Here is a 14,298-nt window from a genome sequence, read left to right as displayed (position 1 = left end):
CCAGGACAGGCTCCAAAGCCACAGAGAAACCCTGTCTCGAAAAAAACAAAAATAAATAAATAAATAATAAAAATAAATAAATAAAAAAGTCTTTTGGATTCTACTAGCAAACAGTTCAACAGTCATCAAAGTCCATCTTTACCAGAACTTTTAAAAAGAAAGAAGCTTAGAAATAAACTTGACAGACAAATCCTTGATCTTAGCTGAATATTTTAAGATCTTGCTCTGAGAAATGAAAGAGCCTGTGTCCATGGTTGAACACGCTCTGTTCACACAATAAACAGCATTAGAATGTCATCTCTCTTAACATTGTTTTATATGTCCAGCACATTCCAATATGAGTTTTATAGAAACTGATAAGATTATTCTACAAACATAGAGAAGATAAAGTTATCGGTGCTATGGTTTATGGAGTCATACTGTGAAATGTCTTCCATGGGCTCGTGTGTGATGCACTTGCTCTCAGGTAACAGGGATGTTTTGGGAGGTTATGGAAACTTCAGCAGGGAAGACCTAGCCAGAGGAAGTGGGTCACCAGACGCGGCATCTTACAGGGTCTCTTACCTCTGCTCCCCTCCTGCCTCCTGCTCACTGCATCCTCTTCTCCCCTCGCTGCTTCCTGTCCATCACAAGGTGAAGAATGTCCTCCACCATGAACACTATGGTAATCTCAAGTACATGGGGCCAAGCAAACATGGACTGAACCCCCCGAGATCATGCGTCAGAATAAAACATTCTTCCCTCGAGTGGTGTGTATGTGTTTAGTGTTGTGGGTCAGTGCAGATGCAGTCATAGGAAATGCCAGGGCTGAGGGGAGGACTCAGTGGCTAAAGTGCTTGCTGCGCAAGCATGAAGATGAGTTTGAATCTTAAGAATCTATGTACATCTGGATGCAGCAGAGCATCCGTCTGTGATTCTAGTGCTTCTCTGAGGAGATGGAGGTAGAGACAGGAGAATCCCCAGGAGCTTTTGGCCAGATAACTTGGTGTGTATAAAACTAAAAAACCATGTTTAAGACAAGGGGGAAGGCAGGGATCAAAGCCTGAGACTGTCCGCTAGCCCCCACACATCACATGCATGTGCACACACACACACACACAGAGTAAAGTTTTTAGAGAATAAACATTTTTAAATACATGAACAAATGGACTGAGATGTGTTTCAACTTTAGGGATTAAAAAAATGACAGTGAGCCACATCTAACTGAACCCCACTTTTGAGTAGTAACAAAAGGACAAACAGCTCAGTGGAATCACGAAAAAGACGCAGGCAGAGATGATCTCTAATGGGACAGCACCCTTACTAGAAGAGTTAGTCATTCGGAAAGCAAAATTAAGAACTGCTGAGGACATGGAATCAGAACATTCATAATATATATCTACTCACACATACACACATAAACATATATACACATATGTGTGTGTTCAGGAAGAGTGTGAATGGTGAGGCCAGTCTCCAGGGAAAATGAGATAGCTTCTTATATATAAGCATATAGATACTACATAACCCATAACTTAAATTCCACATTTAAGTCAATACCCAAGAGAATGAAAATTATACATTACCAAAAATATAAGATACGTATGTGAATGTTTATAGCATCCTTATGTTTGGTATTTGGAAACAACTCAATCACCAGGAAGACAGAAGAGCAAGTTTTATGTCCAATGAGTGTGTAGTGCTAGGCACAAAGGGTTAATATGTTGACCTGTGCAACACCCAAATGGAAGGAGTGGGACACAAAGGTGCATGTCCCATGGTACCAGGATCAAACCCTTGTAATAGTTGTAGAAATCAGATCACTTCAGCTAAGAATGCAGCTTAGTTAGTAGAGTACTTGCTTTAGCCTGCATAAAGCCCTGGGTTCAAATCCCCAGCACTGTGTGAACGCAGCATGGTGGTGCAGGACTAACGCAGCAGAAGAATCAAGAGCTCAAAATCACCTGGGCTGCATAATGAGTTTGACAACAGCCTCTCAAGATAAACAAACAAAGCCGGGCGGTGGTGGCGCACGCCTTTAATCCCAGCACTTGGGAGGCAGAGGCAGGCGGATCTCTGTGAGTTCAAGACCAGCCTGGTCTACAAGAGCTAGTTCCAGGACAGGCTCCAAAACCACAGAGAAACCCTGTCTCGAAAAAAAACCAAAAAAAAAAAAAAAAGATAAACAAACAAATGAAAATGACCAGTCAGATCTGCAGGAGAATAAGGGGACTTATTGCAGCTGCAGCTATAAAAATACACACACAACCATCTACATACAGCACAGAGAGAGGGGGAGGGGGTGATTGATTTTGTTCTTGCGCTGGAGTTGATAGTTTAAGGACCAAAACATGAAAATACAAATGTTTCCATTTATTCTTTTTTTAAAAAAGGTGATATGTAAATATCCTATGGGCTGTCATTCAGCCTCTAAAAAACCAAAATAAAGAGCAGTTTCAGGAGTCTAGTGTTTCCCTCAATCAATTTTTCTAATGTGAGTACCAGCTAATCACCATGACGAGCAGGGTTGCCTGTCTTTCTTAGGTCTGCTTTACAAGCAGGATGCAAAACTTTATTATTTATATCACGAGTGTGTGTGTGTGAGTGTGTGTGAGTGTGTGTGAGTGTGTGTGAGTGTGTGTGAGTGTGTGTGTGTGTATGTGTGAGTGTGTGTGTATGTGTGAGTGTGTGTATGTGTGAGTGTGTGTGTATGTGTGTGAGTGTGTGTGTATGTGTGAGTGTGTGTATGTGTGAGTGTGTATGTGTGAGTGTGTGTGTGTGTGTATGTGTGAGTGTGTGTATATGTGAGTGTGTGTGTGTGTGTGTGTGTAGGCATGCATAACTGGGTCAGTGGCAGATGCTATCACACGTATGTGGAGGTCAGGGGACAGCATCCTGATTGAACTCGGGTCATCAGGCTTCAGGAGCAGGTGCCTTTACCTGCTGGTCCATCTCATTAGTCGTAAAATCGTTTTTATAAATGCTGAGCTTCTGGTTTGGGGACGTGGAAATTTTGAATAGAAATATTTTTAAAGATAAATGATTGATTTCTTTTCCATGGGTTCTACCTTTTGTTTCCAGCAAGCCCTTCCCCCTGTTTAACCGGTGCATCCCTCAGACCCCCGAGTGCTATTCCTTATTTGCATCAGTCTTGATAAACGATGCCGACGCTCTCCATCGAATTCTAAGTGGAATAATGGCGGGAAGAGACACCATCCTCGGCCTGTGTGTCTTCACGTTCGGTAACTCTCCGTTCATCTTATTTACTAACTGTATATGGAATACCAAATTTTCCAGCACTCCTGTACATTGTGCAATGAGAACCAGCGTCTAAATATAGAGCTTGTTCGGTTTTTTTTTTTTTGCAGAATTGTTCGAAGATTCAAGTGTGGATGGGGGCAGTAGGAAGGAAGAGTAGTTAGTTGGCTGTTAGCCAAGAAGCTGCCCTGTGTAGTTAATATATTGGCCTGGCTCCTGCCTTTTGTTAGCTGCATGAGAGATAAGCAAATACAACATGGCCACTTTCTGCATTGGCCATGTAAAGTACAAGCATCAGGGGTGCCAGACACCAGTTCTGCTGCCCAGTGTGCCTTCCACTTGTCAGTCTAGGAGATCAAAGTCCTCTGGCTGGGGAAAGGAAGGAGTGTGTGTCCATGATAGCGTCAGATGTGATGTCCGGGATGCCTAGCTCTGATGGAGCCCCACCTGCTTTGAGCAAAGGCCTGCTCCCTTGTTTGTTTGGGGAAGCAGCTGCCCACACTTGACCCTGTGGCTTCCATGCTGTGTTTCACCTTGCTGAGGCTAAGAGCCAATTTCCTGTCTGAAGAGGTTAAAGCCACGCAGTCTGGGACAAATGTTGTAGGTCGCTACCTCCACCCTTTCCGGGAGCAGGCCTTCCAAGCTGAAGAGACTTCTTGGTCAGTCATCAATGTATTCCTGCCTGTTTAAAAATGTTGCTTAGTAGCTGGGTAAGGGTGGTGCAAGCCTTTAACCCCAGCTCTTAGGAGGCAGAGACAGGTGGATCTCTGTGAGTTCAAGGCCAGCCTGGTCTATAGAGTGACTTCCGGGATAGTCAGGGCTACACACAAAGGAACTCTATCTCGAAAAACCCAAATAAAAGGAAAAACAAAGTTAGAACTTTACATAGCCCAGCATAAAAGACAAAAGACTGACATATGGTAAAATTTTAAATAGTTAATTTGACTTATAAGAAAAAAATCTATGTTTCAGGTATTGTGGAACAACACATTTATTTATTTATTCATTACTTATCTTTATTCAAACTTGAGAAGAAAGCGTTTTCAGACCCTACTTACCATAGCAGACTTGTGTCACAGGCCTCGGGGGGGGGGGGGGCCTGGGTTTAGCTTGCCATGTTTGTATTTGGTAGGTTTCCCAAGCTACTTGGATATTGGGTAAGCCTGTGAGTTCTCACTTTTCTGGGCTCGGGCATCACAATTTTATGTTTAGCGCCCTTTCTACCCCCCTCTCTTCCCTGCCACCTTGCTGCCCCCAGCCTCATGTGCTATGCTTCCCTTTTTAGCCTTGTCTCTGGCCATGATGCTCACTTTCCGATTCATCTCCACGCTTCTGGTCCATATTATCATTTCGTTGGTTATTTTGGGATTGCTGTGTAAGTATTTCTACTCTTTTTGAGTAAACAAAACATCTTTCCAGTAAGTATAGAATTTAAAGTTTGGTGGTTTTGTTTGTTTTGTTATGATTTTTAACTAACAAGAGTCTTAGATGGGGATACAGTCTAGTCCCATCATTTTAATATGAGAAAAAACAGGCCCAGGGAGAACAATCAGAGTTGCTTCTACCTCCCAAGGAGTGTTAATACCCAATCTATTCTTGATTCTACCTATTGTGTAGTTCTGAGACAAGCCTACCAGCTGAGTGACCCTGGAGCCCATAATACTGGGATGAGGTCAGAGCTCAGTGCTTGAGTCTTGCTCATGGCCCTATATTCAATCCCCTGCACTGCAGATAAACAACAAAACAAAAAAATATTTTATTAGTACTTATATACACTGTAAGGAAGAATTCCAGCTGGCATGTTGGTGCACACCGTTAGTCCTATCACTAGGGAGGCAGAGGCAGGTGAATGAATATCTGCAAGTTTGAGGCCAGCCTGGTCCACAGAGGAAGTTCCATGGCGTTTAGGGACGCTGTCTCAATCTTTCTTTTCTCTCATTTTGAAGGATTTATTCTGTGCTACACTTACCCTGTGTGCCCATGAGAACCCATGGTTGTCACACAAAGGCTCTGGTCCATCTGAAGACCAAGGCTGAGAAGGAGCAGAGACCAGGGGACCCTATGTTGACCCCTCTTTTCCTTATAAGCGGTTATAACTGTCTCCAGGAGTTTTGAGGGAGAACATAGAGGCCCTATATTCCAACTGATACAGGGCATTTTCATTTTGAATGACCAATATGATGACGGTGTTTTATCCCTTTGAATATTTCATTCTGTGCTCAGGCAGCCACCCAGGGCCCTGGATTCCTGCGTTAGCCTTTCCAACTCTGTGACGAGACACCTGAGCAAATCACTTAAAGAGAGATTGGCTTGGGCTCACAGTTTTGGAGGTTTCAATCCACAGTCACTAGGTTCCCTTGTTCCAAGCCTATAGCAATATTCTTCTGATGGAGGTGTGTGACAGCCTAAAGCTGATTATTACCTCATGGTCACTAAGTCATAGAGTTAGGATCCCCCTCTGCCTTCTGAGAACACGACTCACATACCCCACTTCCTCCAAGTAGATCCTACCTATCGTTTCTTCTGCCTCCTGATAACGCCAAGGCTAAATCCAGCCAGGGGTCTAAACTTCAACACATGAGCTTCTGGGGGACATTTCAGTTCTAAATCACAGCAAGTTCTGGCCACTGTGACTAGAGAAGGCTATATCATCCATCTCCCCGTTTACCATCAGTAGACAACTCTGACCTCCCTAGAGTTACAATCGTGATGATTTAAGGTCAGGCTTTTATCTAAAGGCAGAGTGTTTATAGTGTGAGTGTATCTTCATAGTGGAACTCTGATAACATGATTTCCATGGGCTGTGTAATGGCACACCTTTGTGGGTAAGGAGCCAACATCCAGTCCCCCACATCCAGGAGCTTTCACCAGAAGAACCTACGTGAATACTATAGACTTTAGACTCTAACGTTCTTCCTCTCGCCGTTCTGTTTGGTACCACGCCTTCCTGATTATACTCAGACTCATCACGGGACTAGGTCTCTGTGTCTGCTAAAGACCTGTAGCTACCTGGAATTAACAGGTTCTCTGCAGGCTAACCTGGCTTTCCCTGGATCATCCAGAGAGAAGTGATGGGTTCCAAGGTATTTGGGGAATTAGGACCTACTGTGTGAACAAGATCATTGGGTCAGAAATGGCTGGACTTGGTGTGGGGTATCACTCTGTGTGTGTGTGTGTGTGTGTGTGTGTGTGTGTGTGTGTGTGTAAAAGAGTGGGTAATCTCAGTACACATGCCAAGCCTGCGCTCACTTTGTTTTCCAGTTGTCTGCGGCGTCTTATGGTGGTTGTATTACGACTACACCAACGACCTCAGCACAGAATTGGACACAGAAAGGGAGAATATGAAGTGCATGCTGGCCTTTGCCATCATTACGACAGTCGTGACGGTAAGACAAGCCCTTCCAAAAGCTAATTGAGTAACCGCCATCAGCTCTGAATCCAGGTTACTGAATTCCAGCCAATAACAACTCGGATATTCCAGAAGACTTACTACTCCAGAGGTCACATCCTGTGACCTAAGGAAAAACAGTTTAAGGGGAGTGTTGAGGTCAAGGAATTTGTGGTAGATAAAGAGATAGGGGTTAGAGGTGGGAGACAGGCAATGACAAAGAAAACCAAGAAGCTTGACCAGGAAGAGAATAGTACAGAAGGCGGGATGAGGCAGGAGTGAAGGGCGGAGGTTTCCTTAATCTGAGAGACTTACAACTATTTCTATCTAGAGAGGGGAAACCCGGTCAAGATGGCATATCAAGTAACACTCCTTTTATGTCACATTCATATGCTCTTGCTTATTTGCACCCCATCTCTGGGTGCGTGGCATGGAGGAGGGAAAAATAGAAGATTTTCCCCCTGACCTTTGAAGAGCCTATTCTCACGTTCAAACTCAGACTGGGCTCCTTTAGGAAGGGTTTAGGCCTTGTTCGCTATTGTGACAGCAGGATCTCACACAGGGGCCATTTTTCCCCTGACCTTTGAAGAGCCTATTCTCACGTTCAAACTCAGATTGGCTCCTTTAGGAAGGGTTTAGGCCTTGTTCGCTATTGTGACAGCAGGATCTCACACAGGGGCCAGTACAGAGCAGGGGCTTAGTTAGTGATTGGGACTTTATCTATTCAGTTATAAGAGAAGTAATGAATATCTTCAAAGAGAGCTGCTCGGTGCCAGCTCAACAGTTTGCTCTCAGCCCCACCCAGTGCCTCTCTGCCCTGCAGTGGTTCACTCTGACCTCTTCCTCCACAGGCGGTTCTCCTCGTCTTGATTTTCACCCTCAGAAAGAGAATGAAATTGACAGTCGAGCTTCTCCGCGTCACAAATCAAGCCATCAGCAGCTGTCCATCCCTGCTGTTCCAGCCACTGTGGACGTTTGCTGCCCTTGTCTTCTTCTGGGTCCTCTGGGTGGCTGTGCTGCTGAGCCTGGGGACTGCTGGTAGGTGTCACTGTTTTAGAACTGTCAGCCCGTCCCTGTGAGCGCCAAATCTCTTGTGCGACCAGGGGTGTCTGGGGATGACAGTGGTGGAGCCAGCGGCTCTGCCATGTCTTTTTTATGTTGTCTTTGGGGAAGCTGGGTTTCATGGGTTAGTGATGTCAGTCAGGGTTAGAAACTTCGGTGGAACTAATATGAACCAAAGCCCATAGAAAGGCTACTGTTAGATGCCTTCAGGTTTCCTGCTGGAGACTATAGCTCAGTGAATAGAGCGTTTCCCTAGCAGGCACAAAACCCTGGGTTTCAACCCCCCCCCCAGCACCTCACAAATTGAGCGAAGTGGCACTTGCTTGTAAAAATAAGCATTCTGCAAGTAGAGGCAGGAAAATCAGAAGTTCAAGGTCATCCTTGGCTACCATTCTCAAGAGTTAAGCCAGAAAATGAAAGATGTAGTAAGTCATCGGCTGATAATCATGCAGCGAAGATGAACCACGGCTTGCTGACTGCGGAGCTCTCTCAAATGGCACGCTCTCTCGAATGGTACGTACACACTTGTGCGAGCAGAAAGGCTGGAAATTGCCAGAACATCAGAAACAGACCAGGGCAGGTTGAGAGAATACCAGGAGAGGGCCTGATCTTGGGCAAGAAGAAAATGAAGGTGACATCATGGAGTTACGGCCCAAAGCTGAATTGGGATCGAACTGCTAATTTGGAACCCCGTGACATTCTCCTCCATGGGCCCAGCAACAGAACGTTGACGGCCTCAGCCACAAGGACCCAGAGTTAAGGCAGGGAGGCAGGTCTTTCTCTGGTTGAAGGTAGCCTGTTTTTCCACAGCCACCTCGTAGGACCGTGTGTCAGGGTATGATCGTTCTCTGTTAGTATAAGAGCCTAGTGGGCACGGATGAGAGGAACCTCAGGGAAGGAAAAGAAAGTTGGGTGTCTAGAACTGAATGTAGCTCACCAGGTAAGCTGATCTTTGCCTTCACAGCAGAGCAGGTACCACAAAGAGCTGCCCCATCCCGCCCAGCTGTCCTCCAGGGTCATGGACTCCCTCAGGCCACCTGAGCCTCCTTTCCACACACTCACGGGCTGCCCAAGAGCACAGAGTTCCCTTTGTTCCCCAAGACCTCTTCATCCAGTGTCAGTGGTTTGGCTCTGGGCCAAGCGGGCCAGCAACTGCATCAATTCTTGACTCTAGGAAGATGCCCCAGCTGTGCCTGTGAGAAGGGGGAGCAACTTCCACATCTTGGGAACGGATGTTTGCCAGAGGATGCAGATAGACAGTGCACAGTGACTCTTGGTGTCATTTAATGTCCTCTCGGGCCGTGATATAAGAGAACAGGATCTCTATGACCTAGAGTGAGGTTGTGTGAGTGTTGTGAGGGGGTATCCTCAGCAGGTACTTGAAATATAGCAGGAAGCAAGTCAGCAGTCCCTCCCGTTCTTCAGCAAGAGGGATAAATATGTCATATGTCTCAAGGTTCTCAGTATAGCAGGAAAAAACAATGTGTTGCCATTTTAGTTAAGGAGTTTTTACATGCTGTGATAAAACACCATGACCAAAAGCAACTTAAGGGGGAAAGGGCTTATTTAGTGAATGCTTCCACACCACAGTCCAATGTTGAAGGAAGTCAGGGCAGGAACTCAAACAGGGCAGGAACCTGGAGGCAGAAGTTGATGCCAGAGCCATGGAGGAGTGTTGCTTACTGGCTTGCTCAGCCTGCTTTCCCAGAGCACCAGGCCAGGAGTGGTACCTCCCAGGGTCAGGTGGAATCTCACACATCAATCATCAATCAAGAAACTGCACCCATAGGCAAATCTGGTGGGAGCGTTTTTTCTCAGTTGAGATTCTACCGCTGCTTGGGGGACCAGCCTCCAGCAGCACAGGGCTTTGGCAGGAATCCATGGAGTTGGGGAGGCTAAACTTTTCTATCTGAGGGAGGTTAGGGAAAAAGGCACTCACAAATTCTCTCGATGGTTTCCTTCTTTATTTTTTCTCATCTTTATTCTCCTCTATCTCATGTTGTTTTACAGTTTCTCTACCCCGACAGAATCTCCCAGGCAGACCAGGAGTCAAAACAGCTGCATTCCATTTCTCAAGCAAATGATTATAGGTGAAAACATGTTTTTCATCTCCCTCACGTGATCAAACACTTTATGGATTACAGGTGAAAAACAATTATCCCAAGAACCCACATGCATTCATACCCAAGCAACTTGTTATAGATTAACCGTGTGGCAATCAAGGTATTTTTGTCAGATCTTTTACGGGCAGGCTGCATTTTGTAGTTACAGTGAAAGGGTCAATTGCTTTATTACTTATCTTGAAAGGTACTCTTGTAAGAAATCTTAAAGAAATTACAAACCTAAACTTTTTCATAAAAAAAGAATCAGTCAGCTCTACTTTAAAACTTTAGGGTACATACCTATTCATTAATAGTTTTTTACACCAGGCGATTGAGGACATAAATGGGTATAAGGAATTAATCGTCACCTTTGGTCATCAACCAAACCTACCAGGGCGAGAACATCAGCCAGTAATAACCGGGCTGCTTTGTTCTTGTTCCCTGACCTTGAAGAGTTCCACTTTCCACCACGTGCCTTTCTAAACCTTTAGATTGTCTTCTTGGGTTTTTCACCTCAAAGCTATTTGACAAAAGCATCTTAGTCTAACTTTGTTGTTTTCAGAGCTTTGTTTCAGCTCTGATGCACTCTGAGACCTGTGAACGCATCTCCCGACATTAAGGCTAAAAGATTTTAAACCAGTCGGGCTATTGGGATTCAACTGTCAGTCATTAACTTGAGCTACAATCTATGCAGCTCCTTAGATGAGACTCACAGACCTTGGATGTGAATAATACCCTCGTATTTATTTTTATCCATCAAAACTCTGTATAAGTTTTCATTATTATTATCAGACTAGACAGTACAGCTTAGGGAGGGGTCATCTTCTTGACAATCCACAGGTAAAAATGCCCAGTAGAATGGGCTGTTTCCAAGAGATAAATGCACTATATTAAAGGCAGTGGAGATCTCCCCACGTCCATTCACACCATGCTAGAGTCCAGAGAAAGAGAGCTGCAGCAAACATGTAAGGGCACAGCAGAATCGAAAGACATTCCAGGGTCTGTAGTTCCGAGGTCTTGCCTAAACGAGACTGGTCGATCAGAGGATTCCCTACTGCTGGGCTCACACCTGAACTTCAACAGCAACCTGCTGCTCCTCTGGACCGCCCATGGCAAGAGTTCCCCATTAAGATGAGTCTAGCTTGTGCCACACTGTTGTCAAACTAGCCAGCACAGCTATTACCCACTGAGGAGAGAGACATGTTTGCTCTTTCTCTGTCTCTTGGCTCAGGGTGTTACAGCTGAATGGGTAGCTATCTGCTGAACATTAAAGACAATGACATTTTCCTCTTGTTTTCACTAATTGTCCTGTAACCAGAGCAGAGGCAGAGCCAGGTTGGGGTCAGAAGGCCACAGACTCAGTAGGACCCATGAGCCATTTTTCTAGAAAAGCTCCAAGAAGGGGGCTGGAGAGATAGCTCAGCAGTTAAGAGCATTGCCTGTTCTTCCAAAGGTCCTGAGTTCAATTCCCAGCAACCACATAGTGGCTTACAACCATCTGTAACGAGGTCTGGTGCCCTCTTCTGGCCTGCAGGCATACATGTAGACAGAATATATACAGAACATTGTATACATAATAAATAAATAAATATTTAATAAAAGAAAGAAAGAAAAGCTCCAAGAAAATATACAGAATATTCTAGGAAACTGAGTTTTTTCCAGTTGTGTCTGCTCCCTTTGCGGAATTGTCCTAGCTGGCTGGTCTGTCTTCCTTATAAATCTGTCATTTACAATATCAGTGTACCAATATAGCCTCTCAAAATGCTTTGAAAGTTGCCAGTAACATCAAGGCTACAGCTAGGTGTATAATGAATTCTATCCAGGTTATTCTAGTGCATTCCAGAGGGATCTAGAAAGTTGCCTCAAACATCTTTAATAGAATATGTTGGAGACTGGAACCATATCGCTGCTCTTCCAGAGGACCCAGGTTCAATTCCTAGCACCCAGAGGGCAACTTACAACCATGTATAATTCCAGTTCCAGAGGATATGGCACCTTCTTCGGGCCTCCATAGGCACCAGTGCTCAGACATAAATGCAGGCAAGAACCCATACCTGTAAAATTAAAACTAAAAATTAGAATATGTCCTTTGCAGAATATCCATTGATCTCTATCTCTACCCACTTAGTCAACATTTACTATGAGCTACAAATCCTGAGCCAAGCAGTGGTGGCACACTCCTTTAATCCCAGCGCTTGGGAGGCACAACATGTAAATTTTTGAGTCTACATGGTAGGTTCCAGGACATCCAGGACTATAGAGAGAGAAAACTTGTCTTGAAAAATGAAAAAAAGAATCCTATTATAACATGTGGACGATGAAGTTTTCAGAAGACAGAGGAAAACATGCATTAAGTAAAGTAAGCAAATGACCATAATAATTGATAAGAGATGTGGGGAAAATCAAATCAGAGGATGGGAACAGCAAATGCCTGAGGAGACAGGAACTCAATTTTTAATTTAGCTTTAGGATTAAAGTTAGGGTTAAGGTTGAGTGAAAGATTCTTGAACAAGGACATGACAGTGGTGTAGACAGGGCCACAAGGCTAATTTAGGGAAGGAAGAATGTCCCAGGTAGAGGACGGTAAAGAAGGGGGTTCTGGGGTACAGGAAGGAAGCACATTCAGCTAGAATAGTGTCATTAAGAGAGCAGACTGAGGGGCTGGAGAGATGGCTCAGTGGTTAAGAGCACTGACTGCTCTTCCAAAGGACCTGGGTTCAATTCCCAGCACCCACATGGCAGCTCACAACTGTCTAAAGATCCAGTTGCAGGGGATCTGACACCTTCACACCAATGCACATAAAATAAAGTTAAATAAGCCATAAAAATATTTTTAAAAAAATAAGAGAGCAGACTGAAGTCAGAGAAGGAATGGAGTCCAACCCTGGGGGTGTGAGATGGGAAGTTTGGAGGACAGAAACATGACCCCGTGTTCATCTCAGTGCAGCATGGGGAGAGACAGTGGGTGCGTGGCTACCAGGTCTTTGTGGCGCAGAGTCACACACTGGGTTCTGCAATTCCTCCAGAGTGAGGGATATTTGCCGATGTACTAGATGAAAGGTGGGGGGCAGAAGAGTCGGTCACGGCTTTGGGTGTTTTGTGTCTTCTCTAACTTCAGCAGTTGGAAGAAGAGATGGGCATTAACTAAGAAAAGGCGGGAAGTTGAGAGGGGCATTTCCCGAGTAGAAATTAATTTGGAGCGTTATGTTTTAGCAACTCGGTGTATCTTTCTAATAAGCAATGAGTCTGAAGTTCAGAAGGAACATATAAACAGTATTTGGGAGTAGATAAAGGATTGTGCTTTGGAACAATTCAATGCGAAGATGCCCGAGAAGGCCAAGGGTTAGCTTAGTCGTAGAACACTTGCCTAGATTTGCTCTGGAAAATAACTAACTGGGCTCTGGAGATAAGGAAGGGGAGCAAAGGGGGCTGACAGTGAAGACTGGGGGTGGGTGACAAGAGTGGCATTCTGGGAAAGGGTTTCCAGGGCACGGGAGTGGCTCCACGGCTAAGCTAAGGACAACGAACTCAGCGTGGGTGTCTTACAGAACCTTGGAGGTCAGGCTATTGTGATTGTAGATAAGCGGGGAGGGGAGGGGGCCGTGACTAGAGACTCTTAGCAGAAAAGTCAGAGGAAAGGAATTGGAAGGATCTGGTGTGGATGGCTAATCTGGAGGGATCTGACTGTGAAAGAGAGCCAAGGAAGTGGTCCAGAATAGATCGTTTTTAATGGAGAAGAGCTAAGAATGGCTCAGGAAAGGGAGTATTTTGATGGAGAAGAACAGACTTGCGAAGACACATTCTCAAGTGTGTGGGATCTAATGACAGGGTTGGCCTCAGCCTCAGGGAGGGGCAGCTTTACCCTCTCAAGGGCCAAGGTGAAATTCTGGTCTCCTCGATAAGCACGGGTGGGGGCAGGCACGCAGAGAGGTCTTCCGATTGCCTCATTTTTCTTAGAGTGTCAGGAAGTGAAGCTATTGGCTCTGTGGTTGGCGGAGAGATTATAAAGCAGTTGTCTAGAAGACGAGATGCGCAATCCAGCACGGTCCCCTTAAGTCCTTCGGACTCTCAGAGGCGGGATCTTCTGGTTGTCTTGTGCAGCTGCCATTTATCCTCCTAATAGCCAGTATCCATCAAAATGCCAGTGTACTGTAGATGTTCCGTAAGTGTTTGGTTTCAGCCTTGGAACCATATAACCTATAAGTCATGTGTAGTTAACCGTGCGTCACGCGTTTTCCTTAGCTCCGTATCCATTGATTACATTTGCCAGTGGTGGCTACTTGTGTCGCATTTAGAGTCAGGCAGGATGAGATGGAGTCACAGGAGTGTGAGAAGTAGTCATTACCGTCCTCAGATAAGAACCTTTTATGAATCCAAAGACAAACATATAGGCATCCCCCTGAATATTAACCTTCATCAGGTGATGAAAGGAGACAGAGACAGAGACCCAAATTGGAGCACCGGACAGGAATCTCAAGGTCCAAATCAGGAGCAGAAGGAGGGGGAGCA

At 45.1% G+C, this 14,298-nt stretch overlaps 1 protein-coding gene across 2 annotated transcripts in view; it reads left to right on the top strand.

Moving 5' to 3' along the window:
- Positions 1-14,298, top strand: part of Slc44a3 (solute carrier family 44 member 3) — a 68,469-nt gene that overhangs the window by 11,955 nt on the left and 42,216 nt on the right. For both annotated transcript variants that reach the window (XM_005357208.3, XM_005357207.3), the window contains exons 6-9: positions 3,061-3,221; positions 4,523-4,612; positions 6,499-6,623; positions 7,477-7,663. In XM_005357208.3, coding sequence (XP_005357265.1) covers positions 3,061-3,221; positions 4,523-4,612; positions 6,499-6,623; positions 7,477-7,663 — 563 coding nt within the window. The remainder of the gene's footprint in view (positions 1-3,060; positions 3,222-4,522; positions 4,613-6,498; positions 6,624-7,476; positions 7,664-14,298) is intronic.

The sequence above is a fragment of the Microtus ochrogaster genome, chromosome 21, assembly GCF_000317375.1.
Source record: "Microtus ochrogaster isolate Prairie Vole_2 chromosome 21, MicOch1.0, whole genome shotgun sequence".
Taxonomy (NCBI): Eukaryota; Metazoa; Chordata; class Mammalia; order Rodentia; family Cricetidae; genus Microtus; species Microtus ochrogaster.
Note: the sequence above shows the minus strand (reverse complement) of the source record. Positions and strands in the feature narration are given on the sequence as shown.